The 19,945-nt window shown below is 44.0% G+C and overlaps 1 protein-coding gene across 1 annotated transcript in view; it reads right to left on the reverse strand.

Annotated features, from left to right (window-relative positions):
• Nucleotides 1–19,945, reverse strand: part of LOC143410677 (Fc receptor-like protein 3) — an 86,956-nt gene that overhangs the window by 49,769 nt on the left and 17,242 nt on the right. Inside the window, 3 exon segments of the mRNA XM_077110649.1 lie at nt 16,740–16,898; nt 16,901–17,017; nt 18,204–18,488. Coding sequence (XP_076966764.1) covers nt 16,740–16,898; nt 16,901–17,017; nt 18,204–18,488 — 561 coding nt within the window.

A 19,945-nucleotide genomic window follows, 5' to 3' on the forward strand; every position in this document is an offset into this window, starting at 1 on the left:
TATGCCATATGTACATGGATGCATAATTCAATCAATCTTATTCCCCAGAACCTTCAATGTTCTATCTTGATAGGTTCCCTCGGTCTGCATTTTTTGTTAGTCACTCACTCCATTCTAAAAGAATCATTGTGAATTATAACTGAAGAATGGCTTTCTAAAGACCAACCCAGCCTCTTTCTAGAGTGGCTTCTTATTCAGTGGGGACTGGAAGGGTACATCCAGGGTTCCTGCATGTCTCCTCTCTTCCACTAAAGAGACCATCTACAAAACTGAGAGTCACTTTGAATCTGATGTTTTGACCCAGTGGGTCTTCTGGAAGCTGGGTGATAGATGTGGGTATTTTGATTCTTCTGAGCCAATTCCTTGGTCCATCTCTAATCTTGAGGTGCTGAGCTGCAGCAGCAGCAGCTTCCTGATCTGGGGACGTTCCTAGTGACAGCAGAGGCTCTGTGGGTCTTGAGTCAGCTGGTGACGGTGTCTGCTCTCCTGCCAGCCCAGTTTGGCAGTTTGTCTCTGGGAGTTTTTCTTGAGGCTCATTCAGCCTAGGACCCCACCCTCCAGCGCTTTCCTCAATGTCCTGCATTAAGTCTTTTTCCTCCTCAATCAGCTAGACTGGATTCCATTATCTGCTCTGGGCCGTGACTCATACTAATTGGCACAAAAGTGGGGTGGTCATGACTTTGATGATTCGAGCAGGGATTTGAGTTGGTTTCCATTTATACAGATAAGACCTGCTGGTCCCTGTTGATCCCATCATCCGACGTCCTAGTCAGTCACAGTATTCTGATTGCTATCTCGGCCTTGTTTCCTATTATGGTAGCTATGCCGTGGGGGCTCCCCTGCTAGTCCATTTTAGTAGCAGCATCTTTAATTTTATTTCTGACCTGTTTCTGTTTTGCTTTTCAAAGAGGCTAGTATTTGATTTTTTTCATCACCAAAGTATTTTTCAGGGTTGTGTGGAAAGTAATGTACTCTTAGCAAACATAGGGTGTACATGAATGGGTCATAGGTGATGGGTTCACTTCAATAATCTAATCTCTATACATCTTTGAATCTTTCCTCCACATTATGCCAAGGAATTAGTATCTCAGCTAAATTCATCTCAGACCACCATTGAGTACAGGTTTTGATCCACCAATTAAGGTTTCTCCTAGATGCTTGAACCAGTACTAGCATTCAGAATCTTTTCCTGGTATGTCTAAATTAATTTATTTAACCTCAAACAGGGCTCTATTCTTCCATCCTTGGTATTTTATTCTTAGCAAAATATCCATATTTTTCTGCTATAAGTGAGCAAATTATTTTTTATTTCTATGTCTATTTAACCCCTTTTCTCTTAGGTTTTACTATGTAGTTGGCTCTCTACAGCAGGTTGGAAAAGTTCTTTCAAAGAAAATTAAGTTGATGTTGCCATTTTATCAGTCTCAATAATTGAATAACCCATAAAACTACTGTCTCTGAGTGGGCCCTTGAGCAAACAAGAGGTCTTTAGCTCGTCTAGGCTACTGTGCAGCCGGCTCTGTTCTTGGCTTTTATAATCTAGCATACTGAAAAGACCCAGGAGTGCAGTGTCTATTCAGGATGTTGTGCAGAGTCTGCAGCAAGCTTTGAGAGGAGACCCTATAGTTTTGAAGCAAAGATCCTATAGTTTTGCCCTCTTAAAATAACTGTCTTTATTTTTTTTAAAAAAGAAAGCTATTGGCTAGAATTGGGTTGTGAATGCTTCACCATGATTCACCAGAGATCTGACCTGCTCATTTCAAACTGGAAGTTTCTTATCTAAAAACCAAAAAGTCACACATGTTCAAGATCATTCCATCCTTACGTGGACATAATGGGCAGGTTCTGACATGACCTGAAAGCAACAGTAAATTGAGTAAACAATGACTGGCTCATACTGTGCTGCTCTCTAACCCCACAGCCATGGCTTGGTGGTAAATTTCCCATGACCAGTTGACAGAGGGAAAAATATCTATCCTGGTTTAGATATGCCAGGATCAGCTGGAGGTCACCATGCAGCCCTGTGGCCCCATGCAAGGAGTCTCTGGAGGACTGTGGGGATGAGGGATGAGTCCCAGGAGTTCACTTTGCCTGGAAGATTGAATGTCCAGAGTTCGGGGGTCTACTCTGGTTTATAAGCAGTGACTAGTGGTTAGAGCCATATGGTCAGGGGTTTAAAAAGAGCAAAATTGCAAGATTAGGAAAAAGTCATATTGGCAGACTTCTCTGAATGGACCCAGGCAGAGTAAGAGAATTCTTGTGACGATATGAATACTCACCAGTGGACTTCCAGCAAGAATTGCAACATTCAGAAGAACATGGTAACCTGACCTAGGCGAACGTCAGGCAGCCTGCCTCTAGAGTTACTCGTTATTGCAGGGCCCACGTATCAGGTAGGTTTGTGGAAGGTGCAGAGGTTACTTATGTTTGGGCTTGATTCCATAAGCATCTGCTCACCAAGGCCACTCTGCCCACTGCCAATGGCCCAACCTGACAGAACCTAAACTTGAGCCTTTCATAGAGCGCCAGATCCTTGGAGGGCAGTTTGCCATGTGGTGGCAGACAGTTTACATTGGACCCCTTCCATCTTGGAAAGGGAAGCGAGTCTCCTCATCAAAATAGATTATTCATTCATTCAAAAATAGGTATTAAGCACCCACTATATAGTAGGTACCGTTCTAGGTCATTAGGATCTGCCTGTAAACAAACAAACAAACAAAAGACAAAGGATTGTTGCCCTTAAGAAACTTTCTAGAGGGGTGATATACAATAAGCATAATAAATAAGCAAATTTTATAGTCTGGTTGAAAGTGATAAGTGCTTTACAGTAGATGGGGTAGAGAGAGAAGAGGGGAGGGGAGGGGAGGGAAGGGGGGATAGTCGAGGATAGGAAAGGCAGCAGAATACAACAGACACTAGTATGGCAATATGTAAATCAATGGAAGTGTAACTGATGTGATTCTGCAATCTGTATACGGGGTAAAAATGGAAGTTCATAACCCACTTGAATCAAAGTGTGAAATATGATATGTCAAGAACTATATAATGTTTTGAACAACCAACAATTTAAAAAAAGAACAAGAACAAAAAAAATAAAAATAAAAATAAAAAATAATAAAATAAAGATGTTGTGCCCCCGGGGGGGGGGGGGAAGAAAGTGATAAGTGCTATGGACATAAAAGTAAAGCAGGGTAATGGAGAATGGAAGTGGTGGGAAGGGGAAATAGTTTCTATATTTACATATGATTCAGGGTAGACCTCAAAGACTTGGTGAGGATCTGGGTGGAACAGGGTTCAAGGCAGATAGAGCAGCCAGGGAAAGGTCTCAGCGGACCTTTGCCTGATGTGGGTAGGAAGCAGCAATGAAGGCCATGCCCACAGTGATGTACGAGGGAAAGTAGCAGGAGAGGAGGCTGGAGAGGTCACGGGGGACCAGTGGACGCTGACAGTCACTGAGCAGTCACTGCGGAGTTTGGAGCACAGTGACCACAGAGCTGAGGATGGATGGGGGTGGTGGGGAGGAAAGAGAGGAGACCCCCACTCTTGCAATGGAAGTGATAGCTGCCTCAGTCAGGGGTCAAATCAGGGAGTGACAAAGGAGGTGGCGTTCTGGGCATGGAGATTTTAACTTTTTATTGTGGAAAATTAAATAACACAAAAGGAACCGAATAGTCTAAGTAGTAATCATAATAGTATAAACCCCACTTTCTCCCCCACACAAGGTACCCATCTCTCAGCTTCAAAGATGGGGCCCGCATGAGGGGTCCTGTATCCCTGCCCTCTTCTCCCCACCCTCCCCCATCGGTTCCTTCAAGTCAAATCTGTCATTTAATCCACTCCTTTAATGTGCACTGAACTTATGCTAACACCTTTCATTCAGTACTTCAACATAAGCTCTAAAAACGAGTGCCTTTTTGTTTTTATAAGAATATAACCATACTATCACTTCTATCCAAAACACATGAATATTTTAATATTAGCATCCAATTTTCTCTTAGTATTTCATCAGGTGTTTTTTTTTTTTTTTTTTTTTCTTCCCTGGATTTGTTTGAATCAGGTTCCAAACAGGGCCTGCTCATTCTTTCTGGTTGAAAGGTCTCAAGTCCCATTTAATTTATGTCTTTCTCCCTTTTCTCTTTATCTTGCTCTTCTTTTTCTCCCGTTCTCTCTTTTCTTCCTCCCTCCCACCCTCCCTCCCTCCCTCCCTTCCCATTAGTAGTTAGAAAACCAGGTCATTGGTCCTGTAGAATTTTCCCACAGTTTGCATTTTGTTGATTGCAATCCCCTGATGCTATTCTAACCCATTCCTTCGTTTCATGTATTTCCTGTAAACTAGTAATTAGGTCTAAAGACTTGATGGGATTCAGTATTTTTTTTTCAGTTTTTTTTTTTTTTTTTGGTGCTGGGGATTGAACCCAGGTCCTTGTACATGAGACATGAGAGGCCAGTCCTCTACCAACTGAGCTACATCCCCAACCCTGGGATTCAGTTTTGATATTTGGGGCATCGGTACTGTACTGTATTTTTCCACCAGAAGCCACTTGTTTGGCTGTGGTTTTTCTTTTTCATGTTAACCAGTAGGGGCAGCATGAAATATCCACGAGAAATAGTGATTTCCTTTTTCTTTCATTGTTTTCTTAATTTTTGGAAGAATTATTCTCTCAGCAACTATTTGATAACTCAAAGACAAAACTCCTACAAGAAAGGCAGCCCTATTTTCACTTGAGGAGGAAAGGGTGCTTAGAGACTATAACCTTTGCAAGGGGTGCTTATCGCTGTTTAACTGATGATTATGTCTTTTCAGTGGATGAACCTAGAAGTGCACATTTTTTTAAAAATGTGGAGTTTATCATGAGTTTATATTGATATTTCAAATTCAAATTTAGGTTTGCAAAGCTGCTTTTTAATTTTCTATTATATCTTTTTCTCTCTAATGTTATAAGGTTGTGTTCCAAGTGATAGTAACATAAATCCCTTTTGCTTTGGGAAGTTTAGCCTAAAGCCTGCTTCTCTAGCTCTCCTGAAGATTTTGTAAGTGTTTAAAATCTTGGGGGGAAAAAATCCTTTCTCCATAAACCATTTGAAGTGGATCTTTTCATCTTCAACTGGATCCTGACAGAGCAAACTGCAGGCAGGTGGGGAGGGGCTGTTCAGGTCTCTGGAGCACAACTGCTCACAGCTGCACCAAAGGATGTCAAGGGTTCTCCGCTGAAGGAATCACAGAGGTATTAAGTGGAGAACCACCATTGCTCAGTCTTTTCTATCTTTGTACAAGTCCTAATTCACTAAAATGTATGTTTCTGTTTTTCAAAAGCATTCTTTCTCTCTCTCTCTCTCTCTCTCTCTCTCTCTCTCTCTCTCTCTCTCTCTCTCCCCTTATTCTCCTGCCCGAAATCAGATTCTGGAGAACACATTAGGTCAGGCCCAGAGCAAGTGTACAGAGTCTTCTTCTAGCTCTGGATAAGAACCCAGTCATTTTAGCAAAGGCTGCCAGAGGTCATCCCATCACCGCTTCAGGGTGGATAAATGAGGAGTCTTGGGGGTGAGTGCATGTGGTGTAAGTGTCGGAAAGCTGCATCTGTTGCTTGCTCTGAGGGCCTGGAGGACTGCACTGGGCCTGGGGCTTTGGATAGGGTCAAGTCACATGAGTACGACATTTTCATAATATTCTTCTGCATCTTCATCACTGGAACCGACTTTTCCACCTGAGTTAACTGGCAGCTGTGTCTTCACCTCAGAGTAGACTATCAAGGCATGCTGGGACGGAAAGAAGACAGCGGAGGAACTTGAAAGGGTGAGAAGGAAAGGGCTGGAGGTGGTGGTGACAGAGGGAAAGGAGGCTCACCTTGTCCTCTGGAGGCATCCAGGGGGTATTACCTGTGGAGGACAAGGGAACTATAAGAATTCACTTAGAACCCAGTCTGCCAACGTATTTCCTAGATCGGGGGGGGGGGTCACTGGGCCCTCTCCATCAATGTCGTGTCTTCCCCACCCCAACATATCTTTTGATTTTCTATTTTACCTTTCTTTTTCTTTCTTTCTTTTCTTATTGCTTCATATCCTATTAGCTATGCATAGCATTAGGTATTTTACCATTTCTTTTTTTAATTTACCATTTCTCAACTAAGCCCTCTGCAAGTTCTTCTCAAGCTTCATTGATCTGTAAAAATCTCCCTCATCACATGAAGAAACTTCACTTCTTCTTCTACCAGATGTTGAGAGAATATTTTTCTCCTTGCTTAATTTGTTGTACTTTTAATTTAGAGTACATCCACCACACTGTCCTGGATGGTTTGGCAAGTTCTCATAAAACTCTCTATATGTGTTGCCTGGTGAGGAAAACTCTCACATTAGCATGTTCTAGTTCTTGATTTTATTGCCATTTTTTTTTAGAGGTGGAGTCATAGAGAAAGAAAGTTTAGCAGATGTGATTTGTTAGATCACGAATACTGGAATTTAAGAGTCTCAGGGAAAAAAAAGTAGAATCATTAAAGCACCATAATAATTTTATGGAGAACTAGAACCTGAAAAGGAGATATATCTTGGGGCACCTGAAGTTTCCATTTCACCGTATTCTTACCATACACTTTTGGAATTACAGACATTGTTAGTGAAGTGATAAAAGTGGTGCACACTTTCCTCCTGCAAATGGACAGAGCTTTGCTTATGATCTCAGGGCCTTTATGAAAACCGGAAGGAACAAGTAAAAAGGGTTTTCTACAGCTCATTAATACATCAAGTGCCTGAAATATAACCAATTCATAAACAAAAATGGAGTTTAGACCAATATGTTAAGGATAGAGTGGAAAGATGATTGAGGAAACTGTATAAGATAGATACACTCAACCAACCCAAACAAACAATTAGTGGTTCTGATTCTAGTATTCAGAGGGTCCTGGCCAATGGCTGGCTCAGGGAGCAAAGAGACAAAGCAGTTGATCAGGTGATACATTATTGGTCAAGCAGGAATCGGTTGTTTGTACAAGCAGCAAATATTAAATCAAGACAGAAGACTTTGTCTTAGCTTTGTGTTTTACAGGCTTTGTGACCTTGGGAAAGGACTTAACCACCACTTCATTTGCAAAACAGGTTCAGTGTTAGATTATGAATGAAATTCCCACAAGGCACAAAGATACTAGAGGTTTACATTCTCAGATGAGATGCCATATTTAGATTTATTAAAAAATAATAGTTTGTTTCTTTGACTGTAAGAGTCTGGGTTAATCAACCAAATTAAGGAAATATGGAGAGAGATTTAAAAAAAAAAAAAGATTTGTTGAACAGATTTCTTTAGAAGGAGAGATCGGTTTCTGTGCAATGAGTTTCTACCCAGAAGTTTTATTGGGAGTGTGTGTGTGTGTGTGTGTGTGTGTGTGTGTGTGTGTTTAGGGAATGGGGAAATGATACTTTATAAGCCCCCAGCGTGGTGAAGGAGCCTTCAGAGATTCATCTTAGAAACTGAAAAGTGATTTCCCTGATTTGGAAAATAAATAGTGTATACCAAAAAAAGCAAAAAACAAAAAAAAAAACCCAAAGTGGACTGCAGGTCACAACTGACCACAGTAATGTCTCCACTCATTTGAGAGCCTTGAAATGGGATCTGAATGAGATTCAAGGAAATGAAGAAGGATTGCTCATTCTGGCCAAAAGGGACTAACAGGACTGGATTTACCTTTCCATTTTCAACCACCGGAAAACAAACAGATAATGCAATGCTTTTCAGGCATTTGACACAGGCAGTCCAGGACCCACCGGGAGCCCTAAAAGAAAGCCAGTAGACACCTGAGCCTTGCAGTTGCACAGTCTTGCCACTTGGGGGCAGTTTCTACACCGCAGCACAGGTTGGAGAGCCCTAGCAGAGACTGGCTCTCTCTGACTTCAAGTGACAGAGACCAACAGTCCTGTTAAACTTAGTAGCTAGAATTTCTAGGACAGAGTACTAAAGAGACGGCAGCAAGGCAGATCAAAAGCTCCAGAGATCTCCAGACAGGTATGTAGCCTCAAGTCTTTGGCTGAATATTAATACTACGTATGAGAGAGGAAACTATCTTGGGTCGGGTAAGAACCATCAGAAAGGAAAGGGCAAAACAACCCCAGATGCTCGTGCAGATCTAGTGATAGATGGGGCAACTGGGGTAGAATCCTCAGAAATGTTGCTTTGGTATTAGGGATAGATTAGCCTTCCTCTAAAGGTTGTTTGGGACCTGCCATATTAAAAGCAAGCCTTGAGACTGCATGACCAAGGTGATTCTGCAACCTGTGCACTCAGAAAAATGAGAAATTGTACCCCATCTGAGTCAAATGTATGATATGTCAAGATCATTGTACTGTCATGTGTAACTAATTAAAACAAATTAAAAAAAAACAAGCCTTGAAAGGATCCAGTTGGTACCAAGTAACTTAACTTGGTCCAGAATAAAATTCCAAGTTCAATAGTAAATTAAGGAATATTAAAAAGTAAAATTCACATTTTCAGCATCCTTTAAAAAAATTGCCTTCTATCTATCATCATCTATGGAGGGGTGGGGGGAGGGAGGGAGGGAGAGAGAGAGAGAGAGAGAGAGAGAGAGAGAGAGACTCCTACTTACAATCATTTGACCTTACAATTGTGCACAAACCGTAGAAGAAGCCATACTTCAGATTTAAAATTTTTACCTTTTCCTGGGCTAGTGCTGGGTGGTATGATACTCTCTTGTCTGCACTGGGAATTGAACCCATAGCCTTATCCATGCTAGGCAAACACTTTTCCACTGAGCCAAGACAGTATCACCCATGATACTATCTTGTGATGCTGGTCAGTAACAGGAAGCCACAGCTCCCATTCAGCCACGAAATCAGGAGAGTAAACAATGGGTACTTTATGGTGCACCATAGAATGATTGCTAAACTTGAGGTTTGGTAGGGTAATACTAAATACACTTTCAACTTAAAATATTCTCCATTTATGACAGGCTTATTGGGACATAACTCCATTGTAAATTTGTATCCAATATTTTATATTTAAATGTTCTCAATGCAATGCCTATCATAGTAGCACGTATGTTGCAAATATTCATTCATTCAGACCTATAGGCAACCTTAGTACACAAACCATCAAGATCACAATATTTATCAGAAGGATGCTTTTTTTGTTCTGATTATCAGCAAAGATATAGTATTATTTTTTTTCAGTTGTCAGTGGACCTTTTTTTAATTTATCCATTTTTATATGGTGCTGAGAATTGAACCCAGTGCCTCACAGATGCTAGGCAAGTGCTCTGCCACTGAGCCACAACCTCAGCTATAGTATGTATTTTTTCATGTCTATCTTCCCTCTTTAGAATCTAAGCTCCACACTGTGGGGAGTTGTTTGCTCAGTGACTCTCCACACTTATAATAGCACCTAGCACATGGGAGATACTCCATAAATATTTGCTGAATGAATGAGTATAGTTTGTAGCTATAATCGTTCCAAAACATACCTTCTCCTTCTTCTCCCAGGTCCATAGTCTGGATCTCAGCATATACCAAATCTCCTTCTTCGGGGTGCATTGGAAAGAAAAGACGACATTACCAGTCTGTCTCTGTCTGTTATGTTCTGCAGATGCCTCTTCCCAAGCACTCCCTCCAACCTCTTTAGACACATAATGAAGTGATTATTCTTTGGGAATATCTGACTCCAGAGTATTGTAGGGAGATGAGCGGCATTTCCCAGGGGGCTCAAAGCGATTTATTTTTCCCTGGTGGAGTCTTAGGAGCAGCTTCTTATAGGGGAAACCTCACCATTGTCACAGGAGATGTGTGGTTCCACCTGGGCAGAGCAGATGTAATGGAAGGACTGTCCCAGGCCGGGGGTGAGAGGACTCCTATGAGACAGAAATACATGATAATCCTTGGAGCATTCCAACATACCTGAGGGTGAAATGTTTAGGCAGAGGTGGTGGGAAAAGTGGGTTGGAGGGAAGTCAGCAGTCCGTAGGGAACTGGGAACCCTGAAGAGTTTAATTGAAGCTTCAGTGGGTCCATATTAAGTTGGATTGTTGTTTTGAAAGAAACTGGGGAGCTTTGGTATGAAAGGCTCCCTTGGGACAAGACCAAAGTCTTTGACATCACAGTAACAATCATTGTCTCATAGACAGGATGGATAAAAACTGGTCTTCTCATCAGGAAGTAGTGGCCAAATGTCTTCACATTATTATGTTGGGAAATTTAAGAAGGAATTAGACATGATCCACGCTCCAGTTCCTGGGTGCAACCTAAGACTGAGATACTGACAGAAGAGGACCATATTTCCCAAACTGAAATTAAGAACACAGTCTAATTAATATATTTGTATGTCTGGGAGAAAAATAAGATTAATAAAAGCATATAGCTCCAGAAAATCTAGAACATTTATAAAAAAAATCTAGAATCTAACCGCTGCACATATATTTAATAACATATGGTCTAACTCTGGAGCTATTGGTACAGAAGTATTTTGTACCCACCCAAGAAAATCTAAACCTTTGCTATCATCCTTTTAAATGAATGTGTCAATTTCAAATAAGAAACCAATCCAAATACACATAAAATCTATAATAATAACTTTTAGCTGACAGAATGGCTTTAGGAAGCTCATTTTTGACTGATTCAAGGAACATGAAAATGGAAGCATTTAGCCACAAGGTCTAAGAAAAATAACTTGACCTAATTTTGCAACCACACAGTTTTGCATATTGTGTACTTGGGAAGCAAAAAAGGCACTTGCAGAAGCTGAGGTCTCACCTGGTTTCAGCTGTCCAGAAACCACCTCCTGCAAAATAAAGCAAAGGCACATTCATGTCAGCAGAGGGAGCTCTTTCCCAAAGACTTCACATACATGAGCTACTGCAGGGCAGGTGGTGGGGGGAGGGGTGGGGGGAGGGGAAGAGGTGGGGGGAGAGGGAGATGTGGGGGGTGGGGGAGGGGAGGGGGAGGGGGGAGGTGTGGGGGGAAGGGAGGGGTGTGGGGGGAGGGGGAGGGGGGAGGTGTGTGTTGGGGGGGACCTTTTAAATACCAGCCGAGTCCTGGTTCTCATCAATATATTTTGAAAAGGGATGGGAACAGAGCATAAAAGGATGGAACTTGCTGGGGCCAGTGCCACACATTCCTGGGTCACATTATGTGAGACTTTATTAGGGTTCAAGGCTGTGTTACTGTAACTCAAGAAATATTAAACGTAACCAAATCATCACCCTCATAGAGAAGTGGCTGAGGATAGACTTCAAGGAACATCTGTGGCTGTGTCCAGAAACCTCAGGCTCTCACTCAAGGATATCAAGGAGACACATCAGAGGTCCAAAGTTCCCCACCTCCAGCTCAGTACATGGCATGTGGACGTGCTCCCAAGGATCTGGAGAGCGCAACTGAATTGAATGGATTAAGAGAAAGAGTTGGAGGTTGTGGGTAATTTTCTAGAACCGAAAGCCTCTCTGTTCTTTTTTTTTTTTTTTTTTTCTTTTTTTGAACTGGGGATTGAACCCAGGAGGCTTTACCACTGAGCTACATCCCCAGCTCTTTTTTATTTTTTATTTTGGGACAGGGTTTCACTAAGTGCTAGGACCTCGCTAAGTTGCTGAGGCTGGCCTTGAATATGTAATCCTCCCGCCTCCACCTCCTGGGTCACTTGGACTACAGGTGTCCGCCACTGTGCCCGGCTCTGTACCTGTCTTTTACCCCACGTTTTCTGTCATCTGAAACTAGTTTGACCTGGTTTTGAGCAAGAAGGCTTTGGAAGCACATGGATGGTGCCTGGGAGAGACCTTCTCCCGAGGTAGGGGAGGCTGACCCCTGGAGAGCAAGGCCAGGGCAGGGTCAAGCCAATAAGGCCCAGGAAACCTTCACAATCATGTCTCCAGAGCCTTTCAGTTTAGTTCGAAGATCCATTTACAGATTTGGGTCGGGCTGAATGATCTAGTTGGTCGACCTGTGTGAACCAAAGAAACTGCCCCCCAGAGCTGTTAAGGTAGTGTTTGAAACTTTATTCATTAAAGATTCTCTCTTTTTCCTTCCTTCCACTTGAGACTTAGTGAACTAGACTAGGTCTAAGCAGCCCTCACGCACTGGTCTGTTTGGGGAACTGCGCTGTAAGGAAGAGACCTGCAGAGTGGCTGGGTGGTTACTGAGGCTGACCAAAGCTGGGGTGTCTGACGCAAGAACAGGACAGGGACCCTAGCAAAGGCAAGAGAAAGACACAAACCTGATTTCGTCCTGTGCCAGTGGAAAAACAGCAGGGCCCCAAGCAGGAAAAGAAAGCTGAGCAGTCCCCCAGTGGCTCCTCCAGCGATGAGGACATTTCTGTGGCTGGGAATCACTAAGGGGAGAGAAGCTGTGTGAGCCCCAGCAGGAGAGGCTTAGGGTTTGGAATCACCACGCATTCCAATCCTGGAAACTTTCCTTAGATTGTCTGGGAAGGGAAGAGGGACGAGAAATTATGGGTCTAAAAAGTGGGGTGGGGGAGAGAAATTTTGGGCCAAGATAAGGCCAGAAAAATTCACCCTGTGTGGTCCAGGGTGGAGTAACACAAAAAATACGGATTTTTTCCATATTTCCATACGCAACAAAGTGAGTTGTTGGACGTTTCTGATTTTTCCATAGGGCCCACTCTCCTACCCTGTCATCCACAGCGAGAGAGATTTCACTCAATTCTTCCACTCACCCAACGAACATGCCCAGCACACGCCAGGCACTGATCTAAACCTTGAAGATACAGCAGTGAAAAATGATAGAAAAGGTCCTGCCTTCTTGGAGCTGTGGTCTAGTGAGGGAGACAGTCAATAAACAAATTTATAAAGGCCACGGAACTAATGCAGGATGGAAGGACAGGAGTGGGTGGGGCTTTTTACACAGATTCTAGGTTCCCTGGGGAAGTCAACTTCAGACACGACAAGGGTCTGGGATTCAAACAGAGGACACCCTGATGTCACAACAATAGCAATGCTAATGGTAGTTTCCAATTATTTCATTTATGATTCTTGGAACAAAATAAATGGCTGGCGGCCAGCGAGGGAAATTTCTGTCGCTATTTTTCCATCCTGACAAATCTAACAAACCTGCCATTGGACCGATGAGCAGTGTTAGTGGGGGCAGCCAGCCCAGCCTCCTCATCCCGACCACTAAAGATGGCTGGAGAGTGGAAGAAGGAATCCTTCCTCATTTGCCTGCAAGGGCATCTACGTGAGCAAAATCAGAATTTCAACCATACCCAGGCCTAGGATTTCAGATCTAATGGGTAGAAAGCAAATTATCCCTCCTTTCTGGTAACCCAGTTTCCTAGAAGAAATGGCTACTCTTGAGGATGCAGTTGAAATTTGTCTTAGAAAGGCACAGGATTCTAAAACCAGATTATTGGGTTAGGATTCCAGCTTTTCCATTTCCCAACTGTGTGGCCAGGGAATATAATTTAATCTTTCTGGACTTCTGTTTTCTCCTTTGAAAAACGGGGACCATAACATCTATTTACTGTTGTTGGCGGATTAAGTGAGTTCATATTGTTGAGTGCTTTGAACAAACAGTGCCTACAATGTAAGTGCTATGTCCACCTCAGTATTAGCTCTTAACCCCATAGGTTAAGCCTACTCCCCTGTAGCACCACAGCAGCCAACCTCAATCCTTGCAGTATGTCCCCTCAAAGTTCATAGGTTGAAGCTCTAACCCCAAGGTGGTCATATTTGAACATGGGCCTTTGGAAGGTAGTTAACTTCAATGAAGTCATGTGGGTGGGGAGCCTCATGATGAATTAAAACCTTTCTAAGAAGAGGCATTAGAAAACTTGCTCTTGTCTCTCTCCCTCCCTCCCTCCCTCCCTCCCTCTTTCTTTGCCACATGAGGACATAGCAAGAAGGCAGCCATCTGCAAATCAGCAATAGAATCCTCACCAGAACCCAACCCTGTGGATGCCCTCATTTCAAACTTCCAGCCTCTAAACCAGTGAGAAAATAACTCTCTGTGGTTTAAGTCACTTATGACGAGATGTTGAGTAGTAAGATCTGAACCCAGGGCCTCATGCATGTCGGCTACTTACCACACGGCCAGTAGAAAAGCTCCACCGAGCTACAACCCCAGCCTCAGTGGATGGAATTTTATCATGGTGACCTGAGCTGCCCCCAGACAGCCTACCTTAAGCCTACTGCAGAATCAATGTCTTGCTATAAATTTGCCCATTTCTGAGCACAGAGATTTTTGCATTAAGTCCACAAATTTAGAAGGAAATCTCATTCCATGGAACATCAGCTGCATCCTTGCCGTCTGTCTAACTCTCTGAGATGATGTTTCCCTAGTATGTGAAAAAGTAGCCAAGCCCACATAGGCAGGGAAGCTGAGAGAGGAAAATGAAACTACATGTGTGAAGTGACCAGCTCACTCCCTGGAGCAGAGAAGCCTAATCCATCCCATTACCTTAACCCCCCAAGCAAGAAGAGTAATTTTACACTTGAGTGTCAGTCGCCAATAGAGTGACGTCTACGCTCCACAGGGATCACAACCTCAGCTCCCTGGGCAAACTTTTCAGGACAGGTGGCTTCCTGGAGAAGTGGCACCTCCTGCTTTCAGAGCCACTCTGGATTTCAGGGGACCTCGGAGTCTTTCGAGTGTGATCTGGTGGCTTTCAGTTTTCCTAACCTCTTTCCCTTCTCCCAAGCTGATTCTTGAAATGCCACCTACTCCGTCTCGGTCCTTTCCTGCCAGGAATCGCACCCAGTGTTTCACGTCCTGAAGGTGTTCTAAGAGGGAGATGCAGCTCCTTCTGTTCTGGGAAGACATCAGTCCCCTACCTGGGAGGACCCCTGCTTCATCTCAGGACTTGCCTCAAGGGAGTTGCAGAGAAAACTGAGCAGCAGCTGGGCCATTAGCATAGCCACCCTTTCCCGCAGCCTCTGTCTAAACTGTTCAGGTTCACGGCTCTGACTGTCAGAGCTGACTGCTTATGGAGCATGGTTGACAGTGTAGGAACTCGGACAGCGTGGCCTTGGGAGAACGTTGATGTTGCTGTCGTCTCTCTGACAGCAGAGGTTCAGATCTGGGCTGCCATGTATAAACCCTGTGACTATGCACACGACAAGACCTCTCTGAGCTCCACCTTCCCTGTTGGTAGAATGCAGATGGTCATGTCTTTATTTTCTAGGACTCTTAGTACAATCAACAGAGAGGATGGATGAGAAATTCATTCATTCAGCAAGCATTTATGGAATGGCTGAGTTACGCCGGCACTGTTTCTGGCACCTGGGATACTATAGTGGTCGGAACACGGATCTGCTGTCCTGAGGCTAAGGCAAGAGGAGGGGAGAAGAGAGCAAAGAAGTGCATGATAGTTGGTGATGAGTGTGTTGGGGGAGACTCAAGAGGGACTGGAGGAGGGAGTGCTGTGGTGAAGGGCTCCATGTTATAAAGGATGGTGGGGGAAGGACTCCTTGAGAAGAACAGAGCCCTGGAAGAAATGGGGAGCGAGCCGAGGACATCAAGGAAGAGCATTGCGCAAGGCCTGGGGGGTGGTGTTCCTGGAAAATCTGAGGAAGAAACAGAGGGTCAGACTTTTTTAGCTAGAAGGTCTAGCTATAGGCTGAGTTTGGGAGTCCTCAGTACCTGGAAGTCATAAGTGCATTGAAAGCCATGAGACTGGGTGAGATGATGGAGAGTCTGGGCACAGAGTGTCTGAGAACAGAGCCTTAGGAGGAGTCTCCAGAATGGACAAGTTGGAAATATGATGAGGCTCTGAAAAGAAACCTAAAAGGAGTGTCCGATAAAAAGCCCAGAGTTGTGCCCCAGAAGTTAAGGACAGTATTTCAAGAAAGGGGGGATCATTTGAGTCAAGAGCTGGAGGAAGATCAAGTAAGATGGAAGCCGAGCGTCGCCCGGCCTCAGCATTTTGGAGGTCGTTGGAGGTCATTGGTGACCTTTACAAGGAGTAACTCAGTGGAGTGAGCCAAGCCTGAGAGAAGGATTTGAGAGAAGTGGAAGAAGTCAGGAGAGCCAGCAGAGAGAACTCCTTTTGAGGAGTTTTACTGGAAAGGAAAGCAAGGAAATCTAGTTTTCCAGTAGCTTCTCGATGGGATGGACGATTTAGTGAATGCCTAGGGAGGCACTGAACCCGGGGTGGGAGAGGAGCCGAAGCCCAGGAGAAACCACATCCTTAGTGCCGAGTGTTGACTGAGAACATGACTTGTCCCATTGTGGCTTCTTGGGCACACAAGGGGGCATGAACTAGACCTGGAGGATCCCAAAGCAAGGCTCGTCTGTCTGGGAACAAAGCTGGGCTCTGGATCTGCTCACCGTACTTAGGCGCTTCCTGCATGTAATTGTGAAGCTGGGAATCCCTCAGGCCTGCTGTACCAAGCAGAGGGCTGCCTTACGCCTTTGGTTCTGTCCACCCCGAGGACACGGATCGGGTGTGCAATGAATCATTTACTGAAAGGAGAGGTATAGGTGACACTTAGGTGACAGAGCTACAACGCTGCCAGTGAGGTAAGGCTACTCTTTGAGATCAGCGCACAGAGGATCAGAGAACAGACACACCAAATCAGCTCCAAGAGGCAAAGATGGCTTCCGGCCAGCTTTACCTCCCCATATTGCTTTCCACTGACCCGACGGGTTTGTTAACATTCTGATGGAAAGAGATTGTCTGTCATGGGGAGGATGGAAAAAGAAGCAGGATAAAGATGAGTCAGAAAGTTAATGTTGGGGAGGCCCACTCCTAGTTTGAGGAAATACGCCCAGAATAAAGGGGGTCAGTGGTGACTAAGACTCACCCCTCACAGTGACGTTCACCACCTGGCTCTGCACGGGGCCGTAGCTGTTGTTGGCTGTGCAGTAGAATCCCCCGCCGTGGCTCCCCCGGACGACTGGGATCTCCAGCTCTGCTCTCTGGGAACGCTGAGTCTTCCTCCCCGATGTGTTCTCTCTGTGCAGGAGAATGTGGTGACCCCTGTGCCTTCAGCCACGGAGCAGACAAGGACCAGCATCTCCCCCTCAATTGCCTGGCCTCCGGGGGGCTGGGTCTCCAAGGAGACCTGAGACACAGGGACCCCTGCGGGAACAGGAGCAGAAGCTGAGGGCCAGGTGTGGGGAAGGCAAAGCTGGTTTCAGACAGAGTCACTTCTCACGTGACTTAAGGTGTCCTCCTTAGCAGATGCTAGTGCTATGATCAATGGACTATGGATTTTGAATCTAGAACATCACTAAATGTGCTAACTTTTCCGGCCTAACACACCAAGCCCCACGAGAGAAAAATCAACCATTCCTGGAGAAGCATTTGAGCTCTGTCTGACCTAGCTGGTGGTGTGAATTGTTTCGAGAGATAGGTAATAGAAATAGTGGTTGTTATGGGACTAAGCTGGACCACACCTGATTCCTGAAGTCCTGCGTTGGTACCTAAGACAAGATGATATTTTTCTTTTTGGGCTGATTGACAATTTTTATTTAATATCAGGGGAAAAAATAGGCCACCATGTAAGGGACATACAAGTTTTTGGTCCCTTAAGAAGAAAATTTCTTTGAGAAGGCAATGTTTAATGAAACTGGCCCTCTCATTTCTGGGTACAGTGGCACATGCTTGTAATCCCAGAAACTCAGGAGGCTGAGGCAGGAGGATTGCAAGTTCTAGACAGCTTGGGAAACTTAGCAAGACCCTGCCTTAGAAACAAACAAAAGAAAAAAAAATCCTGGCCCTTTTTTTTCATTCTGGCTTACTAACTCTTCTAAAGAAATACAAGTCCAATTCCAATCACCTGTAAACATAGACAAGATGGTATTCAGTGTATTTCCCTTTGTATGTATATGTCTCCCTCACCTCTGCCACACACCTCACAGACAGTATATTGTTTTTGTTATTGTTTAGGAAGAGGTGGGTATTTGTCTTCTAAATAGTTTGCCCTGGGTTCTGGCATGCTGGATCTGCCAACTCAATAACAGGGAACCTTGTTTTCTTGTTTTTTAACCCCAGTTCTTGAATCTAACTCCATGCATCAGCTCTATCACTCCAACATGAAAGAGTTTGAAAGGAAGACTAAGTTTTTGGGAAATGAAGGTAGAAATGAAATCCCCTATTTCTTTTATTATATAGTTCCTCGATTCTTACTTTAAGACTGATGCCCCTATCAGAATGACAAAACTAATCTCTTTTGGATAGTCCCTATACCCACGGGCCAGAAGGAGCCCGGAGACGTGGGAAAGATGCCTCAGAGCCACCCAGCCCCCTGGCCCTGCCTACTTACTCTGTACGAGGATCTCCCGGGGGGAGCTGAGCTTCTGGATGCTGCTTGTCACAGTTGCAGCCCCACATCTATACCATCCCGAGTCTTCTCTCCAGATGGTGGGGATCTGGAGCCCTGAGAAGTTGCTCCAACTTGACAGGACGATTCTGTCATCTCTGAAGAAGATGAAATGAAGAGGGGTGTCCAATCTCTCTGGAGGAAGATGCGTTTCACAGCTCAGGTTTACAGAGTTCCCTTCCGTAGGCTGAAGGGCTGTGACTTTCAGGTTCGGACGTGGAAATAATTCTAGAGAGAAAAGGAAAATCGAGTTCTGAGCACGAGTGTATTTAGCACTCTGGGAGGAACAGGCTTGGATTCTCTGTCCCCGGAAACTTCAGATATACAAGATTAAATATATCAAGCTCTCGATTATGTTTTTCTTTCCTAGGACAATTCAAGTCCAATCACTCCACTTTCTCTGCCTCCTGGAGGGACTCATAAGTCTCCAGTATTCAGGGTTCCAATATTCACCTATAAATCCCTCCTGACAGGCCCCGTTTCTCCACCCTGACATTACTAAATGAATCTATAGGAAATGAAGGATTTACCTTTAATTCCAATATATTCGGTAGCTGACTTATCTGCCGATTTTTTGTTCCTAAATCCAATGCATTGATAAAAGCCACTGTTATTTAAACTTGCTCTTGGGATAAAAAGATCCAAGCTTTTGTTAGAAACGAGAAGGACTTTTCCATTCCAAGTGTATTTCATGGAGGTCAGTTTCTCTTTTCCCCTTTGCTGGCATCTCAGAACCAGTATGTCTCCTTCAAACACAGAATAAGGAGCCTGTAGGATTAAGGAGCCTGGAAACAACACAGAGATAAGATACCATCACTCAGGACACTACCTCCTTTCTCCATGTCCCTTCAATTATAAAGGCTTTATTGTTTTTTTGTTTTTTTCTGTCCCCATCAGAATTTAATCTCCTGACCAAAGTCTATTCATTTCCTCCCAACTCAATGAGGCATACTTCAGATACAACTCCTAAACAAATTCTAAACACATGTATTCAATCATTTAAGGACAGATTCAAAATGTAAGGACTTTAATATGGAGAAGAAAAGCCAAAGAAGGTATGATCAAAATCTCTGACATCATATAATATAGCAAAAATCAGCACCAGTCTGCTCACTGAATCTCTAAGCAGGTGCTATCAAAGAGGAAGCCTTTGGAGAAATATGCAAGGAATCATGGCAGTGCATTGGGGAATGCTAGAGAGAAGAATTATTTTCAGAAACACAAGTTTAGGTTCAATTGAACGTGAATGTGGTCCTCTGTGGAAATTTTCCTGCTGTGCAGGCTGTGACTTGAGGTCAGCTGTATCAATTCCGTCTTAGATCCTGAATACCTCCTCCTAGAGAGCCACATCTGTGAAGGGGATCCAGCACATTATGTCTAAGTGAGGTAAAATTGCACGGGAAGGGATATGGGCATTTTGCAAATTAGAGATGAAAAATAGAAAGGAAGAAGGGACAGATACCAGGACAAGCAGGGATGAAAGGCCAGAGGTTTGAAATTTCTGACTTTCTCCTTCATGCTCAGCGTGATCATGTGTGTGGTTTCTCCCCTGTGAGGCTGTGAAGCTCCACAGGATAGCATCTCAGACGGCTTCCTCTTTGTATTGACTAAACAAAAGAATTTCCTGGACTATGTCAATGTGTGAGAATGTATGCTGATTAATATTAAGCATTTCAACTCGAATT

Source organism: Callospermophilus lateralis, chromosome 11 (assembly GCF_048772815.1).
Source record: "Callospermophilus lateralis isolate mCalLat2 chromosome 11, mCalLat2.hap1, whole genome shotgun sequence".
Lineage (NCBI taxonomy): Eukaryota > Metazoa > Chordata > Mammalia > Rodentia > Sciuridae > Callospermophilus > Callospermophilus lateralis.